Below are 15,284 nucleotides of genomic sequence, written 5' to 3' on the forward strand. Positions count from 1 at the left end.
GTAACCCAGTCAGGGGTCAGGACCTTAGCCGCTGAGCGAATGTTACCTCGGTTACCTCTGGAGCCACAATTGGGAGAAGAAACTACTACGGAGAACCTTTTAAACAATCAAGGAGTCTGAGAAAGAGTAAATATAACAAGGGAAGGATGCTCTGTCAGTAGCCCAGGCTGAAGGCCAACGGCCAGGTCAAGCAGAAGGCACTGAAGGTGTCTCATGGCACCTTTATGGAAGGCTATGTTGTCCAAAAGCAGTCCGCTGTACAGAGACTCTCTGTTCTCCTTCTCTCTGTGGGAGTGGAAGGCTCAGGAGAGAGAACTGCTGCTGCTGAAGAAACTCACCGACAGGGAGAGGAGGGCACTGCTCGCACAACTTGAAAAGTAAGATGGACATGTAAATAACACATAGGATGAGCATGAGAATAACTTCTTTTTGTAGAATGTCAAATAGTGATATAATGTTTTATCTCTAGCATAAAAATAAGTACAAAATTAAGCTGTTTCCATTGCTTCTAGTATATATAGCCGCGTTCACACCGCAGTACTTTTCCCACTTTAGTTCCGATATAGTTCCGAAATGTCGCGTTCGCTATAAAGAAATGGAATTAGTAACCATCCAGATCAGATAACATACACACACACACACACACACACACACACACACACACACACACACACACACACACACACACACACACACACACACAGGATTTAAAAAATATAGATTGGTTCATAGCCCAGAAGTTGCCTATAGTGTTGATAGCGTGAAACAGCTATCGTAGGCTAATGGCTAGCTTGTTTGGTTAATAGAAAAAAAGTACTTAACAGCTGTAATGAAAGTAACTAAAGATTTTTGATATTTTGAGAGCAGATTAAATAGATGTAATATTTGCTTTGTGGTATGCAACAAAATGGTGGCTGTAACAATGTCAGTTTAACTGCTACTAGCAACCAGCAACAGAGCAACCACCTGATACTCTGTCATGCCTGGTGTGCTAAATGAGAATTATTTGTCAATGCTAGATAGCCGAGCAAACATGAGGCATAATGTGTTGATACGTGAGCATTTGAGGTCAACTATATATTGTTTTACTTTGGGCAGAGCCTGGCCGGATTTGTTCATATTATTCATATTTAGCTCCTGGTAAGAAAGCAAAATTTTTTTTTAATTCTTATTGCTGCATTTTGAGCCACAATTGATTTTTTAAGAAGATACAAGAAACAGCACATACAGAGAAATAGCTGTAGATGCAACGTGAACATATAGAGGAACTATGTATGTGTCAGCCTGTCATTGATTTAGATGACCTCAGCATCTACCACTGTTAATTAAATCAGCTGTAGGGGACACACTGCAACATTATTTATGAGGGTGCTGTCCCTCAACCTCCCACTCTACTTCCACATCCTTCATTTGTACATATTACGTCAGTATAAATGTCTTATTCTCGTAAGAGGATGAGGCTGCAATTCACCCCTTATGTAATGAGATGCTCTGTAATGTATGGGCAAGTGGCTAATAGGCTTCCCTAAAGTTGCACAATGCACCCAGCAAAGCCCCAATGGGACAGTACAGGTCAGCAGGCAGGTGACTCACACACCAGGTACAGTTATATAGTTTTACATTGATTCACTATTGGATTTTATGTGTCCAAGCATGGTGATTAAGTATGCAACACAATATGATCCGGAAGAACAGTGAAGGAGCAAGTTAACTCATATTTTGATGAATCATTGTTCCTACACCAGCTGTTCCCATGGCATACATAAATAATTAATTGTTATCTACTGAAACGCTCATTCAGGACATTCAATTAATTAATCACATTCAAACACATTTAAAGGTCCCCTATTATACCCTATTTCAACAATATATTAGGTCTCAGATATATACAAAACATGTCTCTGAAGTGTTTGGCTCGAAATACCAAACAGATCATTGTAGCATGCCATATTGTGGGAATCACCAGGCTCCCCACGATACTATACTATCGCGATACTTAAGCCATGATATGATAATATTGCGATTCTACGATATGCTAAGTATTGCGATACGATATATTGCGCATATATATTGATATATGATTGCATGATATATTGGGTTCCAGTGTCTTTAACATGTAGCGAAATCCTTCATTTTCCACTTTGTGTATTGAAGCAGATCTTTGCACATGAAGTAGGTAATCGATTGAGTTCTTTTCTTAGCTAGCTCAGAATTTGATGGTAGCTTTGCCAAGCTAATTTGGATTTTCAATATGAATTGTTTATATAATAAAATATCGATACTTGGCGTCCGTGTATCGATACAATATCGCCACGCAAGGTATCAATTATTTCCCCAACCCCTACCATACCCCCTGATTCAGAAAAGTGCTGATTCTGTATCTGTAGCTCTAAATGCAAATGAACTGCCACTCCCCACGACCCAGTGTAAGATGTTTGGTTTGAAGAAACACAATGGTGCTCTAGGAGGAGATTCAGGTGATTTCCTGAAACTTTCTGAATCTCTTTACACAAAGCTGACACATGTTGATGTATAAAATACATGAAAAAGTGGATTTTTCTTAATAGATGACCTTTAAATATTGTTGTATCAATCACTTTATCTTCTTTATTTATTTATTGTATAAAATCAGATTGGGTAAAATGAGATGATATTCAATCTATTTAATCTTTGCTGATCAATCCACCCTTGCATTAAACCATCATCTTAAACAGATGGCAGTTATGCATTAGTATTTGAAGTGTGTATAAAATGAGTTTCTGCAGCATGGAGTTGTTGTAGGTATCATAAAGGGCCAAACATAATTTGACAAGAAAGCACTGATCAAACTCAAACAGTCGCACTCATTAACTCCTGGAAGCTTACATCCTAAGTCTTTTCCTCCTTCCTATAGAGCAGATGGGTATTAAGGGCCTTGCTCAAAGGCAACTCAGTGGTGTTAATGAGGAAGGGGTCAAAGCTGCTCTGTCACTTTTCCCTGGTCACGGAAGGGAAACCTTAAACCTTAAAGGGGACCTATCATGCAAAATGCACTCTTGTACGTCTTTTATACATGAATATGTGTCCCCGGTGTGTCCGGGAACTCACCAAGTGTCACAACCCTCTCTGTTTTCCTCCATACCCAAATCTCTAAAAACGGGGCTGCAACGGATCCGATACAGACTGATACAGATTTGAAATTGTTCTGACAGAAACGGGGAGCTCCGCCTATATGGGCAACTCTCCACCTATCAGGGGAATGAGAGGTTGGGTGGCATGGTAACAGCATGGTAACAGCATGGTAACAAGACACTGGTGCCTCGCCCCCTCCTTTGCAGGGGGGCGTGGTCAGCTGCAGCTCATTTGCCACAGAATCAGCCCTTGTGAAGACAGGGCTGGAATACAGCAAATAGAGCAAAATGAGGCATGACTAAAATGCATGATCTGTTTGGTATTTTCAAAAGAAAACTTCACAGACATGTTTTATATAGGTATAGCCCCACAATATATTATTCAAATATAGCATGATAGGTCCACTTTAAATGAACTGGTTCGGGGACGTTATACGGAAGCCCTGAGATACAAATTAGAGAAAAGAAAATCTGTTAATGTTTTATATCTGATCTAAATGTTTTACTTCCCCGTGTTTATGACCTCTTAATAACAGGAACAAAAGGTTTACCAGGATCATTTTTTGAAGTAATTTATTTTCATCTGTGGAAACAGGTGAAAAAAGGTTTGGCAGGTAAAAAAATAGTTTTTGCAGGACTGAATATTATTTTAATCCTTATTTGAATGTGTGGTAGCGGTGTTCTTTAGTCTCTTGTAGCCATAATAAGTATTGGAAAACAAGCATAAAAAGATAATTGATACATCTTTTTTCCTACCTGTTTCACAGATTTATAAAAAGATAACTTTGTGGTTTTCCTGCGACCCTTTCACAGAGGGAAACAATATAATTTTTTATAACAACTCAGAAAGATTATTTATTATTATTATTATCATTATTATTATTATAGATACTATTAAATTCAGACTTTGAAAATAGATAACCAGAATCTTTAAAAAAAAAAGTTTAACCAGCCTCTCAGGGCTTCCATATATACATGTATGGGTTGCACTAAATGTATAAGCACTTGCGGTCTGGAATAAAGTAAATGGATTGACCTTAATGATAACTGAAACACATATTAATAATGTATGTGTTTGTTTGTGTGTTCAGGCTTAGTAAGGAGTTGCAGCAGAAGGATAAGGTAATCGAGTCTCTCCGCACCAAACTGAACCAGTACCAGCACCATCATCAGCCCCATCGCTCCGACACACCAAACAGCAACCATGCCCTCTCCGACACCACCGACCAATCAGATCGCATCTCTTATGTGTCTGACGAACATGGATCCACACACGAGGACCTGGACCTCTGCTCGGATATGGACGCTGCCAGCGAGCTCGGTCAGAAGGAAACACGGACTGGTACCAGAGTCAGCACAGGTAATAACATTACAACCATGATCCAGCTTAACGTATATTTGTATACTACTGCCGAAAACATGTAGAACCCAAATTGTACAGGTACAAGTGGAGAGAAAATTCATACAATTAATTAAGAAATTGTCAACAAATACCAGAAACAGAACCAGACCTGTTTAGTCTGTCCCTCAATACTTTCTGACTTCCTCTCTGTTTCTCAGATCCAAGTTCATTAGTTACTACTGAAGACTTCAATCTAAAGAAACAACCAAAATACCTATTTTTAAATACACTCACTGTTTGTTATGCTGGTTGCTATTTTATTTTCAATGATGCAAGAAACAATAGACAACAATAATTTATAATATTAATTCCATACAGTAAATAAATGCAAGCCACTACTAATACTTCTACTAATACTACTACTACTATTTCTAATAATACAACAATATATACAGGGCTCGACATTATAAATGGCCCTCTGGCCCGGAAGCACTATTTAGACAACCCGGGCCAGCATAACGTACTTTCCACTTGCCCGCTCGGGCCACTAAAAATATTGTTTAAAAAAAAAATGTTTCCTGTGGTATTGGTTATTTTGACTAGCAATTTTGTTAAATTGTTTCGTTTATTAACGCTACAACATAGCATTTCGTGAGTCGCTTGTCGTTGTTGGGTGAAAAGCAAACAGCTGTTTGCAGCGGAGCGCAGCGCGAGCAGGCTCCCGTGAGCGGGAGCGCGCTCCTTCACTACAGACTATTGCGCCACCTAACCATTCGCCCAAAACATTTTTTAATACCAGCGGTAACCGGCCAAGCGCCGGGCAGAAAACTATCTTCAAATAAAAGAAAGTCACCGGAGGAGATAAAGGAGAGGGGAGTATGAGAAGAAGAGGGAGGGAAAGTTTCAGCCAGCTTGATGGATGGAGTTGGCTTCTCGTGGTGCAGTGACGCGTCCGAGAACCCTTTTTATAATCTATCGATTAGATTTATGATTCGAAAATTATAAAAATAGGGTAGACATGTGGAGATTATCCGGCTGAATAAAACCTGCATTTATCAAACAGGTTCGTTCTCCACTGACCTTATTTCCAGCTATTTTCCAAAACCCTGTGGAGAAATCCCATTGCTTTTTGTCGAGGGAACCAGCAGCTTACTTCCTGGATAGGATCAATATGATGCCAATATAAACAAGGTCTTCTGTCGGCTCTGTACATCAATGCCGACAAGTAAGTGAAGAGTAGAAAATATAAAGGTATTGGCTATAGGGAAATGTCCCAGTAGTTTAGGATAATGAAGGTTGTAATCTAATCTACTACATAGCCATTACATTTCTAACTCCTAATGACAGGAAGGCAGAAAGCGCATTATACAAATAATAATGCTCATAATAATAGCAGACATTTTTTAACAATGACCACAATATCATTATTTTAATAAACCAAATATGAACAATTGAGGAAAATGAGGAAGAACTGATGATTCAAATGTTGTAGTACAAGTAGTAATGTAGTTAGTGCATAAATTATTATTGCAACAAATGTGTTAATTTTCTTCATTATTAGTCGATTTTTTTTTTGGACGAATGCTCCGGGCCAGTCAGGGTTTCCCACACATAGACTATACTTGGGCGGGCCGCCCAGGTATATTAACGGCCGCCCAAGTATATTTCGCGACCCATTTAGGTTTCCACGACGCCATCTGCGATCGATTAACTTGTGGACAATGATCCCTCGCTCCCTTGCTCTGATCTCGCCTCCTTCTGGCCTGTTAAGTGGCCTGCCTCACACAGGGTGACTGGCTGTCCACATGATGTGGCCTGCCGACATGGCCACTGTCATACAGATCATAAATCAAAGCCCTTGATTGGTCTCTGTGTGTCATTGAAGCTCGGGATAACCTCAGCTCAGGTGAGGTAAAGGACTCTCTGAGTGTTTAGATAGTTAACTTAGTCTAAGTTCTCAGTGGGTCTCAAACGGTGTGGTCCTCATTTATGTAAACACATATTTCCATTTGAGAGGGTAGTGATTGGTCTAATCATGGATAGTGAGGTGGGCTGAAGATCGGAAGGCTGTGAGTTCAAATCCCGCCAGGAACACCACCACTAGTGTGCCCTTGAGTAAGGCACTTAGCCCTTAGTTATTCCAGGGAGAATGTCCCTGTAATCGTTCATTATAAGTCGCTTTGGATAAAAGCGTGAGCTAAATGAAATGTAATGTAATGTGATTAGTAAAATATGCATGAATAAATAAATAAAAAGTTAACTAGGTGAAAAAAGGTAAGATACACTTTTAAAACTTGTTCAGAGAAAACTAGTCTTTGCAGCTGCCTCAAAGAGGAGGAGAGAGGAGAGAGACAGGAGAAGCTGATTCAGGAGCACAGACACACTCACAACTATAATTGAACCGAAAATAAATTAATAAACAAGTTTCAGTGTTTTTTTCATATTGGAAATGGTATGTTATTGGTTATGGCCATGATTTTATGATTATTGAAATGTATACAGTTCTGTTTCATATAGGTGTTTCCAAAGATCTAGTCTTTTTATTTCCCTCAAAATGCATCAGATTGAGGCATTGAACTCCAAAATAAATAAAAAAATCTTACCGGGGGAGCATGCCCCCGGACACCCCTAGAGGCGACCCCCACTTAAAATCACATGGATAGGTTCCTAAATACATTTATAAATACATTTATTTTTTAAAATAGTAACCCATTTCCATATGTTCATGTGTGGGTAGTAGATTTAAACTATAGGGCTATCACTATGGGCCCTGCCTGTACCTGTTCCCCCCGCTACCACCACCCCTGCAAGTATATTTCAGATCTGTGGGAAACACTGGCAGTTAATGGACCAGCACCAGAGGCGTTCCCATACACACAGGCGTTGGAGCTGTTCTTCATGAAACCCAGAAGGATGAATTGCTCTGCCAAACAGTGCCATCTTGCGCCATCTTTTTTTTTTTCGCGCGGACCTCTGCACTCCTCCTTATTCATAACACATAACAGAAATGTCCAGATGAAGTGTGATCATTTAAGGGGAACACACACACACACACACACACACACACACACACACACACACACACACACACACACACACACACACACACACACACACACACACACACACACACACACACACACACACACACACACACACTTGTTTTCTGTTCCATCCATCATGTTCTCTGGTGACAGCAGACTCTTTTAATTTCCAGATTGCCACTCTCACAGTGGCGCCATGTCACACCATTCGTCCGTCCCACCATCCGTCACCTCATCCCACAGAGCCCCGTCCTTCCTCAGCTGTCCCAGCATGCATTGCCCCAGCTCGCCACACAAACCTGCAGACATGCTGAGTCAGACAGGTAGGAAGGGGCTAATGAGTGTTGTGCTGCATTATCACACCTTTACACTTCTGCTTTCTACTTCCCTCGCCTGTTTCTTCCATTCTTTTAAATTATTCTTCTACTCCCAGTTCCAGCTTCAGTCTTCACCTCTATCCTCTCCCAGCCTCCCCCCTCCTCCTCCACCACCCAGAGGGCACCTTTGCCCTTCCATCCCCACCCTACAACCCCGCGTACCCGCGGGGTTGGTTTCTCCCTGGCTGAGGTGCATCAGGAGCTGCAGATGTTACAAATGCAGCTTGGAGGCAATGACAGTGCGTCACTCAGACTGTATATGCATGAGTTTATGTATTGAGTGCATTAACACAATTAGTATAAACTAATCGTGGTTCAATAACCAGACGGATAATTGAAAGGGCACACATTCAAACAATTACTGGTAAAAAAAAAACACGTTTGGGGAATAGTATTAACATTTATTCTGCACTTATTGTAAAGATGAAGATTATCAAGCTAACATACTAAATCGAATGTGTTCCATAGCTCTTCCACTTTAAAAATGTAACTTTCAGAGAGTTTTAACACCATTTTAACAGACAGAAGAAAACAGAAAATGCCAGTAAAAAAAGAAACTTAATGGAAAGAGGATCCTGTGTAGCTAACTTTAAGTTATAGCCTATCATTCCTGTATATTGTGTTGTAACTTTATATGATTGTTAACTAATGGGCCTGTATTTGAAGGAATGAGTCTGAGAATGTGCTGTCATTTTGAGATAGGACCACTGGAAGGCGCCACAGTTAGAAGTTCTTTACACAGTAGCTTTATTTAATTAAATTGAGACTGATCAACAGTGTATGGAAGGGAGGATTCATGTTCTTTCCTCGAATAATGGAGCAGAACAACACCTCATTATTGTTACATGTGATCCTGCTCAATACAAACATGTTTCAACATCCAGAAAGTATAAACGAGCAAACTATCACCATATACCTGCATGTAGATACACATGTTTTATTTTCTTTGCCTTTCTTCTTTGCATGTGTTAAGACACTGTACCGTCTTTCTCCTAACAATATGGGTACCTATATACAAACATTTAGCCTGAAAAAGATTAGCTAGGATTGTATAGAGCCTTTAGACTAGAGACACCAAACCATAGTGATTTAATTTTACTGTGACAAAATAAATAATTTCCCTTTCAGCCTTTTGCTCTCTTTGTGTCTCGCCAGCCCTTTCTCTTTACTAACAAGTGTCTTTGTTCCCCTCCCAGGTTTTTTTGCAGTGTTCCTTTTCTTTAATAACTGATTTTAGATTATATGTGAGATTTAGATTTGCTTATTCACTTCATGTTACTTTTTCCTCTTCTTCAGGGTTTTCCACTCCCACTTCCAAACATCTTCATGGCTTCCCATTCGCCCACCAGCAGCAGGACCCCTTCCTGCCTCACTCCTTCCACGGATACCAGCCCTCTCCTTTCAGCAGCAGTCTGGATGCCAACTCAGCAATGCAAGCTGGAGCCAGTCTGCTCGAGAGCACTGCATTGTGGGATATGAGCTATGGTGCCCGTCCGGTGAGACCCGGAGCTGACCTTTCTTCAGGATCATCAGGGTACCAGTCAGGCACCAGCAACACAGGTAGATACTCAGTTTAACCTTTTCAAAATGACTCACATTGAACTAGTTGAAAACTCTAATAACTAACATGTGTTCTTTGTGTTTCACCATACTATAAATAAAAAGATAGTAATACAAATTTGACAAGAAAACATATTTACTGTGTGAGATTACAATTATTAAGTTAAAAATGATAATGGAATAGTGGCTCAGATAAGAGCAATTTTTTCAACAAATAAAAAAAGGCCAGATAAACAACTTACCGTAAGGATGGAGTTAGTTGCACACTCATGGTTAATATAGCATAAAGTATTTTCTAACAACTCTAAATATGTGTTACAATAGTCACATTATTCCCAGAACTCTGCTTTTCTTTTTAACATAATTAAAGATTTCTTTAAATAATAAAGTACAATTGCTTCTTGTGATACTATCAATACAGTCCAACACTTCCTGCATACTTCACAGTAACGGGTCATATAGTACTTGTGTTTATTAGCTTTATCATGTTTGAAGGCCAGTTAAGTATTTCTAGAAGTGCACTTTGACTAAAGCAGTGATCCCTAAGTTTTAATTTTGTTTGTGTTGTAGGATCAGACCTGATGATGAAGGAGCACCTGAGAGAGATCCGGAGTCTGAGGCAGAGACTGGAGGACTCCATCCAGACCAACGACCGCCTCCGACAGCAGCTGGAGGAGCGGCTGGCCCGCACCAACACGGAGAAAGGTAACACACATAGTTATTCTCTTAAGTATAGAGATGTAATACACATCTATTTTTAAAAAACTGTAGTTTGTTAGCATGTTACCATGTGATGAAAGTTACTGAGGAAATGTACTAAAGTAGGCTTATTGTAGCCTACTTAAGTACAGTTTGTATGTACTTTCCTTGAGCATTTCCATTTCGTGCTTCTTATGTCGTCTCTGTAAACATTACAGTCCATGCTTATCCTCTCTGTGTCCCCTCTAGCTGCTCCTACCAACATCTACATCCAGGGCCTGGACTCTGTCGGCCAGCTCTCCAGTGAGATGAGACTTCTGAAGGAGGAGAACGTCAGTCTGCAGAACCAGCTGAAGCAGGCCACCAGAGGTACTGTCACATCTATACTAGCCAGCCCAAAAAAGGAGAAAGCCACCAAGTTTTATTTAACAGATCAAGAGCTGTTGTGCCTGCAACCAGACAGAAGTTATTAGAACGAGTACGTTTTGGCTCTGTTCAGTGTGATACGTTAGTGATAATGTTCAGCGAGGCGGTCATTAATGAAAAAGATGACAGGGCGGTCATTATCCATCTTATAGCACCTCTAACTTTGTTCACAATATTGATTTAAAAATGATTTTTAAAATTATCGTATTGATACCGCTAAGAAAAAAATGGTCTGATCCGCTGTGTAGGCCTACCAACGGTTGGAACTTATCTTAAAATCCCCATTAATCCAAAGTTTCGTACTCTCCACAAATCTAAAAATGAATATTATAAAAGTATTCCCAGTGTTATCGGAAAGAGAAAACGGATGATTTGGTTTTTTTTACATTACATTGACCGGACTTCTTTCAGCGGGTTGATATGAATGCACTTAGCCCCCTGATCTAATCGTCCTCCTTAGCCCCGTTCTGCTATCCTAAGCAGCGGTCTGCTAGAGAGTAGAGCAGAATGTTTGAAATTGACCAATCAGCATTGAGTATTGAACTAAGCTGTTTAGTAACATGTTGCAATGTCCTTTGTCCCCTGTAGAGAGCAGCAAGGAGGCGGAGCGTTTGAAGGAGGTTGAGCTAGAGGCTGAACAGTGGGCGGAGCAAAGCCAGAAGCTGCAAGCCGAAGCTGAAGCTAGCAGCAAAGAGATTGCACAACTGAAACAGGACAGACAGAAGAACCAGGAAGCCATCAACAGGTGTGTGTCCATGTGCAGAGTGATGACCAGTTTACAACTTGGCAAAGGTGTTAAGTAATGACATGTTTATTAGGATTCTCAAAAATATAGATGTTCTAGTGACTGTGTTTCTTCATATCAAATGTTCTTGTGTGTGTGTTTTCTCAGACTCCAGCACGAGGTGAGCGTCCTCCAGCAGCAGCTGTGTGAGAGCCGCAGTCTGGTCCACTCTCTGCAATGTGAGCTGCAGGTGTACCACAGAGTGTGTGGGGTCATCACCAACGCACCCGCAGGTAAGACGTTCTTTTGTACGACACCTAAGAATATCTAAAAATATTTCCTAAGATAATCTTAACTCATCTATGTTACTGTGTTTTCCAAGCAGGTCAGGCCAGTGACAATGCCAAACTTGGACACAGCTCTGCAACCTTTGACCCCAACGAGCTGCATGTTCAGCTGGAGCAGCAGCTGCACATACAGATTGGCGCACAGCCTCGATCCAGGAGACAGCTCTTCAACGGTCAGTACCAGTATTTCAAAGTGATAAAGAGAAAATCTGAATACTAGAATTAAAGGGGACATATTATCGTCATTTTCAGGTTCATATTTGTATTTTGTGCCTCTACTGTGACATGTCTCCTTGCTTTAATGTTCAAAAAGCTCTTTATTGTTCTCAAACGGCCTGTTCTGCAGCACCTCTTTTCACCCTCTGTCTGAAACAAGAGCCCAGTCTGCTCTGATTGGTTAGCTGGTCGGCTCTTTTGTGATTTGTCAGAGGCTCAGAAATGTCCCGCCCCTTAGCCTATCACGTACAATGTGTCGGAACGCTAGCCAAAAATAAGCAGGAGTGTTACATAGTGATGTCACCACATTATGGAAGTAAAAAAAGGAGTCCAATTGGGGCATTTCAGGCAGTATGGAACTTTGGGATTTAAGCCTTTGTAGACTATTGTCATATAACATGGCCTCGTGAAGTTAATCTGGAGTTCAGCAGCTGAGAAAGGTGTACTGTATAAATAAGCAGACAGTACTGATGGAAATCTTCCTTCACAGAAAATGTTCCCTCTCCTCCTGTGAGAGACACTGGACTTGACAGCCCAGCCTCTCCTTTACGTTCTGCGCAGAAACATTCAGCAGAAAGTGGATCCGCTGATCAAGGTGAGAAACTCTCAACAATTAATTTGACTAATGAAAGTCTCCCTCCTGCCCCTATTCCTAATTCTCTGTTTTTTCCTCCCTGCAGCCTCAACCCTGCAGGGCCAAGCCCCCGATGGATCATTCGCACACCGTCATGGCCGCCATGCAGTGGGCCATGTTGATGACTTCAAGGCTCTTAAACAGCAGATTCTGGAGGGCAGCGCTCTCCTCCGCAAGATGGAGACGGTTCTTTATTCCCGGAGCACTCCCCAGGAGTTCAGCCTACTTCAGGTGAGAGAGAAAGGAGGCAAAAACTATAGATTAATATATACATATTCATTTGTTTATTCATATACACAATGTATTTTATTGTATGATTATTGAGGCTTCTAAAAGGCTGTAGACTAGACTGTTTGGCCAATGGTTGAGATGGCAATAAGTCATGACAACAACATTTCCACTTGAACCATTTTCTGTGTTTCTAGACTATATATTTTTAAATATATCCAGCAAAAAAGGCTGAGAAATGACTGTAGTCCTAGACTTGTTATTAACATCTTGTGGTGTGTGTGTGTCTCAGCCTTCAGACTCAGGCTCTGTCAGGAAGATGCTGTCTGACACTAAAACCCTCCGGCAGATCCTGGATGAGGCCGACTCTCTGCTGATGATGTTCTGGAGAGCAGCGCTGCCGAACCAGCAGGAAACCAAACAGGTCGGAACAAACACCTTCTTGTGAAAAATCTAAAAGAGTGGAGAGCAGAGTAGTTTCCAAATACTTCTTTGATCCCTTTTATCTCCTGCCAGTGAACTCACAGAGTTGTTCATTTATTCATCATGTTATTTGTAGAAAAACACTTCCTGATATTGCAATGCAGTAGGGTGTTGTTATAGGAGCTAAAAGCTAAACCACTGGTGACTTAAAGAGATGTGGATCGCTTAGGTGTGAGTTGGCGAGTGTTATAGATATCAGCCGTAGACATGCTTGTCCCATCCCGGATGTAATGGAAACAGATGGCACTGTTCTGCTCAAAGCCCATCAAATATATTTTGAATAATTCAAAAACGATGTCAATGACCCGGTTACTCAAGATAGTAATGGTTGACTAACACTGGTCATTTATGAATAGTGAACAAAAAATTATTTGGAAAATGCATTTACTTCATTTTATAATATAGGAATATAGAACGAGTTCATAAACTAGATAGCTTTCTGAAAAGATATATGGACTTGATTTGATGTACCAGAATATGTGGACAGTCATGTAACTGTGTGTGTGTGTGTGTGTGTGTGTGTGTGTGTGTGTGTGTGTGTGTGTGTGTGTGTGTGTGTGTGTGTGTGTGTGTGTGTGTGTGTGTGTGTGTGTGTGTGTGTGTGTGTGTGTGTGTGTGTGTGTGTGTGTGTGTGTGTGTGTGTGTGTGTGTGTGTGTGTGTGTGTGTGTGTGTGTGTGTGTGTGTGTGTGTGTGTGTGTGTGTGTGTGTGTGTGTGTGTGTGTGTGTGTGTGTGTGTGTGTGTGTGTGTTTACAGGATCAGTCTCTGAGGGAGGAGGTGGCCTCTCTCCGTCTGAAGCTCTCAGATCAGGAGCAGGCTCTCAAGGACGCCGTGGGGAGAGTGAAGAGCTCCGACCTCACCAAAGATAGCATGGAGCACTTTATAGTCAACCAACGTGAGTCACTCATGTCCTCACTCTTTCTAGCAGATAGTATAAAACAATAAAGCATATTGTTAATCTTTGTAATAGATAAAACAAATGAATAAACCTGGAATTGTACTTTGATGGTATTTTTAAATGTAATTTTGTAATCGTACAGAGCTGTTAGATCTCTTATTCACAGCAGATCCTTAAATGCTTGATCCAATAATCCAACAAAACAATGTTTTTAAAAGATACAACAATTATGTTTCGTTAGCATTTGAGTCTTTTTCAGTGTCTTCTTAATCTAGCCCTCTCCTTTTCCCTCCTGCGTCTTTGTTCTTGTTTCTTCATCTTGCAGTCCCAGAGCAGCTGTGGGATTCACTAAACCTGTGTTGGGTGTTTCTGCCCATTTGAAATCATAAAGTTTGACTTACAAATGTACAAGTGATGACTTACAGTTGCTCTTTGTGTCTATTTTACAGTGCAGAGAACACATGACGTGTTGCGAAAAGCAAAGACAAACTTACAGGTGAGTTTCCTCATGTCAATTCATTGTAATAAACGTTTAGTTCTAACAGGTGGAAATAACTGAGATAATCACAAGTGGATAAGTTCAAGTGAAAATCCCTCCTGTAACGCCCTCTCACCGCCCTCCTGCTCTTTCTCTTCCTTCTGACTCCTGCTGAGTCTCCTCAGAAGAATGAGCTCAGGATTTCCTGCCTTCGCCGTGCCTCTTCCTCCCCCTTATCTTCCTCTTTCTACCCCTCCTCCTTCTCCTTCTCCTCTGTCCCCAATTCTTGCCCTACTTTCTCCTCTTCCTCACACCAATGGCCTTGTAAAGGTATGGCTTCCTGGTGTTACTGTGTTCTGTTCACTGTCCCAATAACATGATGCTGATGCTTTTGGATGAAAACCCTTGTATTAAATGTAATACAATGGGGGGTGGGGGGGTTGTTTCCTAACCTTGACCCTAATGCATATTTGATTTATACTAAACATTATTTATTTGAAATACATTAAAGGTGGGGTAGGTAAGTTTGAGAAACCGGCTCGAGATACTCTTTTTGTTATATTCCATGGAATGCTCTTAACATCCCGATAGCAATGAATATCTTAAGTTCTTTGACAAAAAATCCATACAAAAATCATGTCATCTGTGGAAGCCGTAGTACTGTAAAAAGCACGACCAATCATTTTAGCCGCCCCGGCTAAAATAACTGGATGGCCTAC

General features: G+C 40.9%; 1 protein-coding gene across 4 annotated transcripts in view; it reads left to right on the forward strand.

Annotated features, from left to right (window-relative positions):
• Nucleotides 1-15,284, forward strand: part of pde4dip (phosphodiesterase 4D interacting protein) — a 47,287-nt gene that overhangs the window by 29,535 nt on the left and 2,468 nt on the right. Inside the window, exons 21-35 of one of the 4 annotated variants that reach the window (XM_079688794.1) lie at nt 4,202-4,470; nt 7,670-7,819; nt 7,930-8,112; nt 9,170-9,433; nt 10,004-10,138; nt 10,382-10,501; nt 11,147-11,303; nt 11,451-11,575; nt 11,665-11,802; nt 12,336-12,440; nt 12,526-12,710; nt 13,000-13,131; nt 13,946-14,084; nt 14,537-14,583; nt 14,751-14,895. In XM_079688794.1, the coding sequence (XP_079544920.1) occupies nt 4,202-4,470; nt 7,670-7,819; nt 7,930-8,112; nt 9,170-9,433; nt 10,004-10,138; nt 10,382-10,501; nt 11,147-11,303; nt 11,451-11,575; nt 11,665-11,802; nt 12,336-12,440; nt 12,526-12,710; nt 13,000-13,131; nt 13,946-14,084; nt 14,537-14,583; nt 14,751-14,895 (2,294 nt within the window). The remainder of the gene's footprint in view (nt 1-4,201; nt 4,471-7,669; nt 7,820-7,929; nt 8,113-9,169; nt 9,434-10,003; nt 10,139-10,381; nt 10,502-11,146; nt 11,304-11,450; nt 11,576-11,664; nt 11,803-12,335; nt 12,441-12,525; nt 12,711-12,999; nt 13,132-13,945; nt 14,085-14,536; nt 14,584-14,750; nt 14,896-15,284) is intronic. The other 3 variants (XM_079688795.1, XM_079688796.1, XM_079688797.1) reach the window with 3 other exon arrangements.

Source organism: Notothenia rossii (assembly GCF_949606895.1).
Source record: "Notothenia rossii genome assembly, chromosome: 1".
Classification (NCBI taxonomy): Eukaryota; Metazoa; Chordata; class Actinopteri; order Perciformes; family Nototheniidae; genus Notothenia; species Notothenia rossii.